The sequence below is a fragment of the Kogia breviceps genome, chromosome 3, assembly GCF_026419965.1.
Source record: "Kogia breviceps isolate mKogBre1 chromosome 3, mKogBre1 haplotype 1, whole genome shotgun sequence".
NCBI classification, from domain to species: domain Eukaryota; kingdom Metazoa; phylum Chordata; class Mammalia; order Artiodactyla; family Physeteridae; genus Kogia; species Kogia breviceps.
Genome location: NC_081312.1, coordinates 107690949 through 107704770, shown reverse-complemented (window position 1 = coordinate 107704770; position 13822 = coordinate 107690949). Strand labels below are relative to the sequence as shown.

The 13822-nt window shown below is 38.9% G+C and overlaps 1 protein-coding gene across 2 annotated transcripts; it reads right to left on the bottom strand.

The window, feature by feature from the left end:
- Positions 1–4195: 4195 nt before the first annotated feature.
- Positions 4196–13012, bottom strand: SNURF (SNRPN upstream open reading frame). 2 transcript variants are annotated; one of them, XR_009334526.2, is made up of 4 exons: positions 12839–13012; positions 8477–8572; positions 4941–5105; positions 4196–4240 (listed from the first exon to the last, which is right to left on the bottom strand). XR_009334526.2 is itself a non-coding variant. In XM_059057011.2 (4 exons), exons 1-3 carry the CDS (start codon positions 12850–12852, stop codon positions 4997–4999), a joined length of 219 nt encoding a protein of 72 aa, XP_058912994.1. In that variant the 5' UTR covers positions 12853–12947; the 3' UTR covers positions 4196–4240; positions 4977–4996. The 2 variants fall into 2 exon arrangements, 1 of the variants encoding a protein (XP_058912994.1); XM_059057011.2 differs by having other exon boundaries at positions 4977–5105; positions 12839–12947.
- Positions 13013–13822: the final 810 nt, after the last annotated feature.

Genomic DNA, 13822 nt, shown 5'->3' with positions numbered 1-13822 from the left:
TATACCTGCTTAAGATGTCCTGTGTTAAAAGGGGACATACAACTACTAAATGTTTACATGGATATACGATCAACTTTCTTAGTAATCAAAGAAACAAGCATTAGAACAATACTCTCATTTCCCCCCAATATACTTAAGAAAATGCTTTGAATAAGTATGAGAACCAAACCTAGCCAAAACTGGTAAAGGGTCTCAAACTGCTAATTATACTCATTTAAAAGGAAATACACAAATTATGTTCCTTTTGAATGGGAATTTGGATTTATGCATAAAAGTAAATCAGTATCATAAACAAAATCTGGTGTAATTGTACTTTTAACAATGCAAACATTTCCAGTAAGGTTGTTGTCTCCACTAATTTTTCAATAGAGAAAATTTACAAACAGTAAACTGCTTAAGTACATTTAAAATCATCTATTTTATGATAAGAAAATGAAATCATTTAAATAGCGGTTATGAACTATGGCAACATCAAAACAATAAAGTAAAAGAATGGTGAGGATACCATTATACATGTGGAACTATAACACTAGATTAGAAGAGATCATAATGATATAAAATAAATAATTCAGTAAGGATGGTAAACTGCAGAGGGGATGTTTCCCTATAATTACCAAAATTTGGTAATGGCAGTTCAATACATTTTTATGAGAACTTGGAGGGTATCAGGTTTTCTAATAAAATAAACTGATCATTACTCAGAATATCTCCCAAGCTTTGTCCTCCACATGCAAACTGCCATGCATCCTTTGTGCAGCTTTTCCTGAAAGTCAATCCTGCCCCCAATAAATATAGTTTCTAATCCAAATTCACATGAAAAGTTTAAGGCCTATAATTCAGATGTTCTGAATTCTGACAGGATTCTCTACAAAGCAGACTATAAATTCAGGAATATTTGGTATATGTTTGAATCACTAGCAATTTCCATTTTTATGATAGCATATCTATGAAGATTTAAGATCTTCATCAACCCACGGAGACAGGAAGTAAATTAAGTGGTTGTCTGAACTAGGGGTGGAAATGGGGAATGAATTAAATGGGCACGAGGGGATCTTACTTGGGTAATGGAAAATACTAAGAGTACGTGTGGCAGTGACTGCAAAATTCTGTGAATTTACTAAAAAGCACTTGTTTATAACTGGATAAATTCTATGGTATAGGAATTATACACCAAGAAAGCTGTTTTTAAAAAGTAAACTGTCTGGACTTTCAAATAATGGTCAAAGTTCATAGTAAGATTACTTTTTACACTGCCATTGGTGCCCTCAAAGGAAAAAAAAAACACAGCTAAACATTCAACAACACACTACTACTGGAGCTCACTCCCTTACCAACAATGGAGACATGCTACCAGACAATGAGCCACAAGACAGTGATTATTAGGGGAAAAAAAGGATGTAGCTGGGTGTAGCTTTCCAAAACTTCATTTAAAGGAAAGAAATGTAATCACAAAAAGGTTTCAGACGTAAAGATTAATATAATGGAAGCCAGTATCAAATGTTCATTTAAGGTGGGAATTTGTAGTCACCTCTCCAGTAAAAGTTTAAATTCAGAGACAGGGCTTTTACCTTCAAGTGCCAAACAGATTTTAGAGTTGAGATTTCCCAATCCGACCTGTTTCAAATGTTTTATACCGCTTGGCCTTTCAGTGAACACATACCTCATCAGCCCTAGTTCATAGAGTTTAGTTATTAAGAGATCAACAAATGCAAACAAGATTTCCTGGTATAGTGGATCAGAAAAAAAAAGGAAGGCCAGTCAGGCATGTGTCTGTCCATCTAACCTGTTTGAGGTTCCAAACCCCTCCCATACCCACTATCTTGTTACCCAGTTATCAAGTATAAAAATGCATCTAGTGATTTGAGTCATGGACTAAAGAACTGAAGACCTCAGAACTGGGGATATAATATGTATAAAATAATTTGCATAATAGGAGATATACATTTCACTCAGAATAGAGGTTGACTGACTGGGGAGGTTAAGAAAGGCTTCCCTTAATGAGAGGGACTTGAAATTCAGGAACAATTATCTCTTGTCCCTAAATTTAGCACACCATAATCATGAACCCTTGTAAGGGAAAGAAGATATATCACTTTGTAGAATGATCAAATGTATCTCCACAGTAAAGGAGAACAAAATGCTTTATGAGGAAGAAGAGTAGTAATATCACACTGCATTAAGGAATTAGCAGTTACGGTATATCTCCTGATGAAAGTGCACATAAGCAAATAAATGGCCCAGAGACCCTGACCAAAAACATCCTGGGATTCCTCAGAGGAGGAAGTTCTCAAACTTTTGAGAAGTGTGGAGTTTGAAATGATTAAACTACATAAATATGTAAAGCTTCCTTAAATCAAAGGATATGATGGTCAGACATGGCCAAGCAACATGTAAGAAATGAGAAGTCACAGAATAATTGTAATGTATTAGTGTTCATGCTCCTGGTTAAATAACAGACCCTTCACAGAAAAAAAATACAAAAAGTCTAACATGAGGAAACACAAATAAGTGGAAACTATTAATCCACAAAGCAATGCCATTTAAACCAGAGGAAAACAATGTTTCCCTTTTTGAAACTATTTATCAAAGGGAAAAAAAAAGACAACAAAGGTGGTACTAAGAAATTATCACTCTAGTAAGTATTCTTCATGGCAATCAACACTGCTTATGATGCTGTTAGAAAGCAACATAACAAAACATTTAAGAATCATACTAGTATTTATACCCTAAGCCCAAAATTGGATCCTTACCCTAATAAATTAAAAATACCAAACATCTTAAAAATATAGAACTAATATTCGTAACAGCATAGCAAACTAGGGAAAAAAACACAAGTACAAAGGAAAAGTAAATCATGAAGGACCATCATTTATTCATTACAAATGATAACTGTGAGGACTATGTAATAAAATGAAGGAAGATTAATGATATACATATAACTGGAATAGTTTAAAAGCATGATTACAATTAACTACATTTTCAAAACAAAAGCAAAAGGGCAAAATGACAGAAAATTCAACCTCATGCTGCTGCAGTTGAAACATGGGTATTTAAAGTCTGTGGTTTACTTTCCCATTTTTCTTGGCTATCATTCACATGATTTAGATTTTTATAATGAAACAGAAAACATATCAACTGTTAAAATGCCTTTACCCATTTACATGTATAGCAAACTTTAGCACTAGTCTTAGACATGACCTTTATCCCCAAAATTCATCTGGTTCTCTACCCTGGAATATTTACTTCATATACTCTCCTTTTATAACCCCTTTCCCCCTTCACCACATTGTATATTATCACCACTCCCCCTAGTGGCTCCACCTTAGTGTTTTCATCTTTGAAAGTGGTTCTCTAAGAGAGAGATTAGCCAACTTTTTCTTTTAAAGGGAAAGATAATAAATATTGTAGGCTTTGCCTGCCATTCAATCTGTCACAAATACTCCCATCTGCCACTGTACTGTCAATAACAGCCACAGGCCATACGTAAATAAATAGACATGGCTGTGTGCCAATAAACTTACAAAAACAGGCAATAAATGGGCCAGATACTTTACCAACTCCTGCTCTATAACAATCCTAGTACCTAGTACTGTTTAGATGAAACGAGCACTTGAAACTCAGAAAATTGGATGGCCCTACTTACAGATCATAATGTATAATTTAAATAATACTTTACTGAGGAACTTACAAGAGTATGTAAACTGCACTGAGGAGCCAAAAAATTCTTGGTTAGAAATAGTCAATTATGCACACTTCCTCATTTAAAAAAATGCCCTTACTCTGGGGAACAGCTGAGGACAATGATCAGATTCTATCCCCTGAAATCAAATCCACTGTCTTGCAATCAAATCCAATCAATTACTGGAGAATGCTGTGTAAAGGATTCAGCTGGGGAGGGTTTTCTCTTTGCTTTAAAATTCGAAATGATGGCCATAAACAGGCCTAATTAATTTGAGTTGAGGGGTTATATTTCAAAATAGAAATAAAGAAAATCTTGAAGAAAACTCATCTATAAACCCCTTTCCTCTCAGTTTCTAAAAAGTATATATTAAACCCTTTGGATTGAGATCTTAATTTTAAAAAAGTCAGAAAGGAAAAATAAAGTATTAAATCAAAATTAATAGCGTTTTCCTAAAAATCTAAGCAACCAACACAAGAAGACACACTGTAAATAAATCTACATAACATTGAAAAATTATAGATTGATAGCTTTATTACATTGTCAGCTGATTCAAACACACTGGTAAAAAAAAGGTAAGAAAAAGAAAACAAAAAAATAATTAGTAAATAAGCATGGGAAATACTTAGCTTCTCATTTGCTAATGGATGTGATGTGTATTTATAATTCAATAGAAACAAATTATATATAATTAACATAAGCAATGAAAATGAAAGTGTAACTGGCACTATATTTTTTCATAACAGACTAATATAATAATTCATAATACAATTCAGAAAATGTATGTTAATTTCAAATTCCTTGACTCAATTTATTTTTACATCTGCATATCCAAAGAAATGATCCTATCTAAAGTTTTATGAAAGCAATTCACTGAAGCTTTATTTCAAACTACCAGCAGAAAAAATGAAGTCTCTCACAAAAAGAAATTAGAAAACATATTAGCAGGATATTCAGCAGCTATTTATAATGAAATATTTTTCATATGTTAAGTTGAAAATCAGTAGAAGTTAATTATGAATAAAACTACCTAAAAAAGCCAGGACTATACAATGTCTGGAAAGTAATACATGACAAGTATCAGGGTAAAAGCATTAAGATCCTGCTTTTACTTTTTAAAACCTTCTGCTATGTGTTTATTTGTATGAAGCCTTTAAGAAAAAAAATTTCTTTGGACATATCCCAAATAATTAAATGACCTCCAAACACCCTACCCTTTAATTAGTTCTTTATTCTTGATCATGACTGCATCAGCTCTAACCTGTTTTGTTTTGTTTTCTCTCTTGGAATCAGCTACCTGGGTGTTCCAATACTGCTTTAACCACCTCTTGGTGTCTCAGCTAAGAATGCCTGTCTCAGTTCCGCCTGGAAATCCACCACAGGTACTTGCTGCTGCTGCTGAGATCGCCTTGGATACAGGTGACACCTATGACAAGAGCACAATACACATAAATGAAAAGACATTTTCCTATATAGATAACAATGTGAAAGAAAACACAGAGACCCTTACATTTAAGGAGATCCTCATTTAGCATCAGAGCATGCCATTACCTTATGAAGAAAGTATAAAACACAGAGACTACACACAGTTACTGGGACTGAGGGATACTTACCCTCTTTGGAGATACTAGCAAGGAACTTAAAAAAAAAGAGCTTTTTGTTTAAAATGTCCTGTGAAAGTACCATCAGTATAATATCCATTACTTACTTTCCAATCTGGAAACAATTCTTTAACCCCCAAGGAGGGAGGTGGGCATTTGTTAAGACATCTCCAGTGAGACATTAAGGCTGCCATTCATACTGATAAGAAATCATTACCTGAAACAAAGAACTTCCAGGGCCCAGGCTATTTAAGCTCTTAAACTATGTAAACAACCACCTATTAGTCATCAGAGAATTCTGGAAAAAAACTCTCAACATATTCCTATCAGTCATCTGGCTGTGAATGTGATCCTGAGGATAAGAGATGCAGGAGGTTACACAGTTGCTGGCTAATAATACAAGCACGAAAAAAAAATCACCAGCCAATTCTGCCTTTGTTGATAAGTATATATATATGAAAATATTCCACAGCAGCTGGATTGGAAAATGGGACTGTGATAAAAGGTTTTCTGCTATTTTCTGTAGTTTTTAAATAACATTTTTAACATTCTGTTATATAATAAAGAATTAGGCTGGACTTTGTCCATGGTTCCTAGGAGGTAACCTCTCTCTAATCCTTTGAGTTTAACAAGTGATAGCAGTATCTTTGTTATTCATGGTGGGCCTCTGGGATCACACCAAAATTAATGCTAACTAGATGACTCAGGATTAAAGCTGAGTTTAGAGAATATCAATACTGCTTACCTGTTCCTATAATCCACTCACAAAGTGGATAAAGGTGGCTGGGGAAATTACACTATTTTCCTAATTCAAAACTCCCCTCAGATTCTTCCCGTAGTGCAGCACCCTCTAGTATTTTACATAATATACATAACAGACATCAGGAAAATGAAGTTATTTCTTCTTCAAAAGCAACAAAGTATTTCCATAGATATTGACAAACTAATGATACCTAAAGCAGTCTTTTACAAGATTAGGATAGGATAATCTGTTATACTGGTCCACATTGATGCTGCACTGGATAGAGGCTCTAATAAAATATAACAAATATGATAGAACCTTCACCCACTAACAAATATCCTCCCCCAAGAAATCCCCTCCACCCATACCTCCACCAATCTCTAAACTACCTTAGAGTCTGGGGAGGAAAAAATGGCACTTTTAAAAACTCTGAAGTTACAAGAAACTGAAAGGGAAAAATGATATTACCGTATAAAAGAAAATAGGCAAATGCCTATTATAAAGGACAAACTATATAAAATATTCGTTCTTGGGCTTCCCTGGTGGCACAGTGGTTGAGAATCCACCTGCCAATGCAGGGGACACAGGTTCGTGCCCCAGTCCGGGAAGATCCCACATGCCGCAGAGTGGCTGGGCCTGTGAGCCATGGCCACTGAGCCTGTGCGTCCGGACCCTGTGCTCCGCAACGGGAGAGGCCACGACAGTGAGAGGCCCACATACCACAAAAAAAAAAAAAAAAAAAAAAAAAAATTCATTCTTAAATATTCCTTTTCAAAGTAATTTCCAAAACGAAAATGTAACAAAGGAAAGAATAATGAACTATGAGGAATAAGTAAAATAAACATGGGAAAATGGAGAAATCTTTCGCCTCACCAATAATTTTAAATGTGCAAATATACTGAATTTTTTCCACATATAAAATGAACAAATAACAAAAATAAGATGCAAAATGTTATCCACTTTTTACAACCATTTCTATAAAAAGCTTTATATTTGAATAAGTGAAATAAAATACAAATAAATATTAATAACTACAGCTGACCCTTGAACATGGGTTTGAATTGCATGGGTCTACTTATATGTTGAGTTTTTTTCCAATAAATATATTGGAAAAGTTTTTGGAGATTTGTGACAATTTGAAAAACTTTGCAGACAAACCACAGAGGATAGAAATATCACAAAAAGGAAAAAGTTAAGTATGTCATGAATGCATAAAATATATGTATATACACATTTAACATAAAGTATGTGTTAATCAACTGTTTATGTTATCAGTAAGGCTTCTGGTCAACAGCAGGCTATTAGCAGTTAAATTCGGGGGGGACTCAAAACATATACAGGAATTTTTGCCTATGTGGGGGCTTGTGCCCCAACTCCCTTGTTATTCAAGGGACAACTGCAATATTAATTTTCAGATTGACAGCTCTTACCTTCATTGTAATAACTAAGAAAAGCAAACAACCTAAATATCCATCAGTAAGCTAATGATAAATGTAACTACGTTATTACAGCACCCATACTCTGCAATTTGTAAAATAAGGTAGATTTATATGCAGTGACATGGAAAGATCCCCAAGGCACATTGTTACAGAATAAATCTCATGTATGTAAACAAACAAATCACAAAGATGCCCCCCCTCACCCGATGTGTGTACACATGAATGCATAGGAAAAGGTTTGAAACAATAGAGATCAAAGTACCTAAGGATTATATCTGGACAGAGAAGGGGAATGGACTAGTGGTATACTGAAGTAGGCACTCACTTTTTATCTCAAAATTATGTGTTTTAAGAAGAGATTATATTCATATATTACTAATACTTATAATTTTGAAAAATAACAGCTTTAGGAAAGAAAAATGATGTTACCCACAGATACTGTCAAGATTTGTGGTAATGACAAAATGCACATAATTGTAGACTCAATATATACCATGTCATTAGAAATGTTAATATATTTTTAAATGAAATGTCCCTTCTAGAAACACATATGCATATCCTAAATAAATGAAGGGGAAAAATGTATACAAGTTTTTAACTGGATAAATGTACTAACTAAAAATAAAATTCTAAATATTGCAGAGCAAGTATGAATACATAAATTAACATCTCTTCAAAGCACAGAACATTTTGCAAGCACAGAAAAAGTGACTTAGTAACAATATAAATACAGCAGAAATAATTTTAATATGTTGAAGGATGTAGAATTTTATGAAGATACCACTCACCCACACATATGGAAAAAAGGGAAATACATTATTACTAAAATTTTAACAAAAGTTGAGTTAAGTTAGGATGGCATGGTTAAGGATGATTTAACTGCTTTTTTTCTATATCAATAGAACATGCACAAGCTTCTTTCATTAATTCAATTCATTTCAAGCCCCTGATCACAGGATACTTTGTTCCAATTTGAAAATGCCCTAAATTGGTTCTCAATGCTGACTGTACTCACTCCTGGTTGCTCAGTGAGGCTGTTCTTCTCCGTTTGACTTGGACTTCTACCTCTGGTACGTGCTGTTCTGTGGTCCGTCTCAGGTGTAAACGGTCCCTGAAGCAGAAAGAGGATTTGTTTTATACACTTCAATTTTTGAAATAACCATTTCTTTAAAGATTATAGGGACTTCCCTGGTGGTCCAGTGGTTAAGAATTTGCCTTCCAATGCAGGGGACACGGGTTCAATCCTTGATGGAGGAACTAAGATCCCACATTCCACAGGGCAACTAAGCCCGTTCACCACAACTACTGAGCGCACGCCACAATGAAGATCTCCGTTGGGAGAAAAAGTATCAAAAAATTAATCAAAATTGTGTATTCCTACATATATTCACACATACAGATATAAAACTATACACTTACAGAGACACATTTATATACAGGCATACTACCCATACCTACATATCCCTGAAAAAATAACAACGTTGATTCTAAAAATGGTTTGAAAATATTTTACTATGATAGATCATTTTGTATAGTGGAATAAAGAATAAAATTTAAATTTCAAAATGTCTAAGCAACCTCTTGTGCAAATGCTTCTTAGGATTTGCAAAATAAGAAATTTTAAAACTGTTTAAAAAAAAGAAACATAGCCACTGACATCATAATCTTCAGAACAGCACACAAAATGTCTGCTCAAGGGATCTGAACATGACATCTACTTGGGTCATCCAGATTAGAAACTACAGGAACCACTCATGAAATTGAAATTTTAAAATGTCAAATCAGAAAGGAGAGAAAGGCATTTTACACAAGTCATGCAATGTAATATTTCAAAGGCAGAATTCAAAGGACACATCCCCAAAGATAATTCCCTGAACCTGTGCTTTTAGAATTCATGTTTAGATTATGCAAAGTAATGAAAATAGCTTACCAATAACCCCAAATTGTTTCCTTGCTTCAAAAACTTCAATGTTCTAATCAAGCAGTAGAAAAGACCATTTTTTAAAAATTCACATATCATATTTTTAAATGGTAAAAGTACTGAATATACTTTGCTAAATCTCGACCTTTGATTAGGCAATGTGACAACACCTAAAGTACCTAATGAGAAAGAAATCCATAAATAGGATTTCATCAAAAGTGAACATTTCAAAAATTAGTATTTAAGGAAATAAAATATTGTTATATGTACATAATGTTAATTTTTTGCTCCAAAATCACTTTCATTAAAAAAATACTAATCTGGAAATGCACTGAAAAGCAAATGTGATGAGATCACACAATATTTTTCCTAATGGCCTAATATTCTATCAAATATTCAGGATGCCTTATACCTCTCCCCCCCAAAAAAACCCTCAATTATAAACTCAATGACTAGGACCTCAAGAATGAGAAATAAAAATAAAAAACACAAAGATAATGTGAGGTAATCCCAGTCTGTTATATTCCAACAAACAGAAGACAATCAGTGCCTCCAAAAAAAACCGCTATAGAATCATCAAGAATTGAGTCACCCAGCATTCAGGAACCAGAAAATAAATTTCTCTGCCAAATCTTTATCAGTGAAGGATGCGGCCTTAACCATCAACCACTCTTGCTCAATGTACCTTGCTTTAGAAAACAACACACAGTCCTTCGACTAAGTGTCCTTGCTCTAAACTTCAGAAAGCATTCACACTCCCTCCCCATTCTCAAAAAGCCCTGGTACTATGCCAAATATTCACAAGGCAGGAGAGAGACCTTCAAACTTCAGCTCTTTCCACAGGGTCCGCCATATTGAGGTCCTGAGCCTGAGGGCAAGACTACAAAATGGCGGACCAGGAATGATGCACACTCATCTTGCAAAGGGCCAAATGATCAGAAGTTCATGTTTGAAGCACTATCTTCCTACAAGCAGAAAAAAAATAGGTGCAAATCATAAGTATCGCAAAATACCAGACTCCTGCTATTTTTCAAACTACTCGAAAATAATTCCAGAACAAAGCTTCCCAGGCTTCTGAATTTATTTTTTCCTTAATTACATTCTAACTCAGCACACAACCAGGCGTACGGTTTATGATGCACGAGAAAAAAAAAAAAAAGGCAAGCACATCAAAATCCTGCAAAGAAAGTCCTTAAAAATATCCCCCTAAAAGTCAAAGTAGTGGAATACATAATACGGGAATAATTACTGTGTTAATTATCCTTTCTCAGCAAATATTCACAGCAGCTCCAACTTCAAAAATGATGGAACTAAACCATTAATTTAAAAATCCGATTAAGGGCAAGACTTCACTAATCCCACATGCACCCACATTCTACATTTCTCTCTCCAGTTCTCCTTGAGTAAGCACAACTCAGCCCTCAGTTCCTAGGAGCCTGGGAGGAGCTGTGATCCCCTGATTTAAGGAAAGTATCTATAAAGATGACATCACCAATGGAATATCCAGCGATTAAGAAATACGACAGACACTTAAAAGAGATGCAGTTGTGGAATTACATAACCTGGAAAGTTGAAATCAGAGGTTATAGGAACGGGAGTTGTCTAAAGGGATACTGAAACCAGCTGAATGTGTTTAACAATTAAGACTGTTCACAATACAACCTAGGGAGAATCTACAAAAATGGAAAAGCTCCTGCACTGGTGATGGAGGCTGTCTTAAGGAGCACAGTAAATCCCGGAATGCCCTCACCTCTCTTGGCCTCGAGGCCCCCGACTCTCCCTTAAGCGTAAAAGAAAACCAGGGGCACAGTGCGGCTGCCCTGCCATTCCAGGCAGGCAAAGAATATACAAATTGGCCCCTGGTATCCCCACCTTCCCCACTCCACTGCGGCACTACAGGGAAATGGTGGAACGCCAGGCCGAGGCCTGTCTTCTTCCTCCCCTCCCCCTACCCCCACTGCAGCACAGTAGGGAAGAAAACAGGGATTGGGCATACAGGTGAAGGAGGTGGCTGACCGCCCCACACAGCAAACACTGCGCCAACCCCGTCCCCCGCAGCATGCCCCACTGCAGGGGGGAAGCGGTGTCGTCGCTGCTGCGCCTGCACACCCTGAACCCACACCTTCCCTACTGCGGCATTAGGACGCGGCAGCCGCCCACCCAGGCCCGCCTCCTCTACCTAGAGCGTCGCTTTGCAGAGGGTGAGGCTGAGACCCCTGTCAGGCAGAAGTGGCACAGCTGCCCCTCCCACGCTGCGGCACGGGGGGGAGGGGCAGCACCCCCCATCCCTCGCGCCTGCGCAGACCCATACAGCTGCGGCAGCAGCCATCTTCGCGGAGCTGCACAATGGCGGTGACGCGACACCGACCCCCGCGCACTCCCGGGCTGGCCTTCGAAATTCTCATTCCAAACGCAGGGAAAACCTATACGAACGAGAGACACCCCTACATGTCACATCCCAGAACCTGGCAGGTCCCCCGCAAGATGCACTAAACAAGCTGTGGACATCACATCCCTCATCTTACACCAAACCCACAAATGTGAGAAATATAAAGGAGTTAAGTATGTAAGGACCAGACATTTCTGCAGCCACCCCTTCAGTTGAGGCGCAGGGTAGGAGTTTCGCCACGGTATTCAAATTCTAAGACCACCAGTCACAGAAAATTGAACGTTATCTTTTCTTCAAACGAATAGCCTCCCCCTCCAACTGCCCGCCCCCACCCCTGCCCCTCCCCCCTCCACCCCCTCTACCACTGGCCAGAGGGCCACTCCGCGAGACCCCCAGCCCTGTCACAGCCCCACCGCCACCCTATGGCCCCTGTCATCGCTGTCACCCCGCTGTCCCCACACACCGTGGCAACACAGGCCACCCCACCACTCCCGCCGCCCCCTCCAATCACCCCCGCCACAGCCACCGCGGTCACCTCGCCACCCCCTCCAATCACCCCCGCCACAGCCACCGCGGTTACCCCGCCGCCCCCTTCATATCAGTGCCACGGGGGCCACCCCAACCACCCCCTCCCACTATTGCCACACACCAGTACCTCCGCGGACACAGCACCTGCTGCCCCCTGGCCAGTACTGCGGCCCCACTGACCCCACCCCGTGTACCCTCCCCCACCTCACACACCGCGGTGGCAACCGCGATGTACCCTCTCCACCCACGGTCACGGCCTTGGACCTCAAGGACAAAGGGCCACCCTTGAGAGGGTCTGGGGACGCGACAGGATGGTGCAGATGCGCCAAGACCTGACAAGACGTGGACAGAATACCCCCGAGGAGGGTCAGCCCAGACCCAAGCCTCCAGAAGGTGTCCTATCCAGCCTCCGGACAAAGAACTTGAAGGCCCACATCCCCAGTAAATACTGAAATACTTCTAGTTCTGGAAGCCTGGGATATCATGCAAACAAAAATGTTTCCCATGCTGCCTCTGAGGCAAGACACCACACGGCTGACCTGGCCCGCTCCATCGCGCCGCTGGCCGCTCCTCAGAACACACCGTTAGGCATCTCCGGCAGCACCGCCACTCTACGCGGCCTTTGCCGGGGCGGCACCAAGAAATACACCGGCTCTGCCTGCGCGTGCGCGGCAACCGCCTCACCACCGGGCCTTGGGCACGCATGCGCGTCTGTTTGCCGCAGTAGCGAGGTGCCGCAGCCCTGCAGGTGCCCCGGCGCCCTACCTGACAGGAAAAACTGGGGGATGGTATCTTCCGGACCCCAGGTGATCAAAGCACGGAGGCCTTAGGGGTGGGGGGACTCCAGGAGCCACCACCAGCCTGCAGTTAATGGCTCTTAGAGTCGCACTAAATGTTACAGTGGTACTTCCACCCAGGGGAGTGGGAATTGAGTATTTATTTTTTGTGAACTTTATAAAGTCCGTACCTTTTTCAGATTTCCTTAGGTTTTTCCCCAGTGTGCTTTTCCTGTTGAAAGTTAACACAAACATTATGTTCAGTAGTCATGTTTCTTTAAACTCTTCTTGGCTGTGACAGTTTAGATTTTTTTTGGTTTTGTGTTTTACCATATTTATATTTCTACAGTGATCATTACTTTCAGAATTAAAAATAAGTATTATTAAGATAAAACAAAATTAAACCGCTCTAAGCTCTAATGTACTTGACTGTCAGTTTCCTGACTCATCTTCACCCTTTTCTAGCCTGCTCTTTCTGACAAGTCTGACTACTCTCCTAATTTCTCGACTGCTCTAGAGTATTCAGAAGCTGCCTTTGGATGCCGGGTAAGGTATGATAGGATCCCTGACCTTACTACAGACGATCTAGAGACAGCAGACATTCTGGCTCACTTATTTATTGAAAGCGGATGTTTTAAATCTGTTTATAGGCCTGGTGAGCATATCCTGCAATTTGGTAGTGAATATACAGAAAAGAAGTCTTCCCAGCAAACTATGATATTAAGGACTGTGCAGCTAGAACCTGAT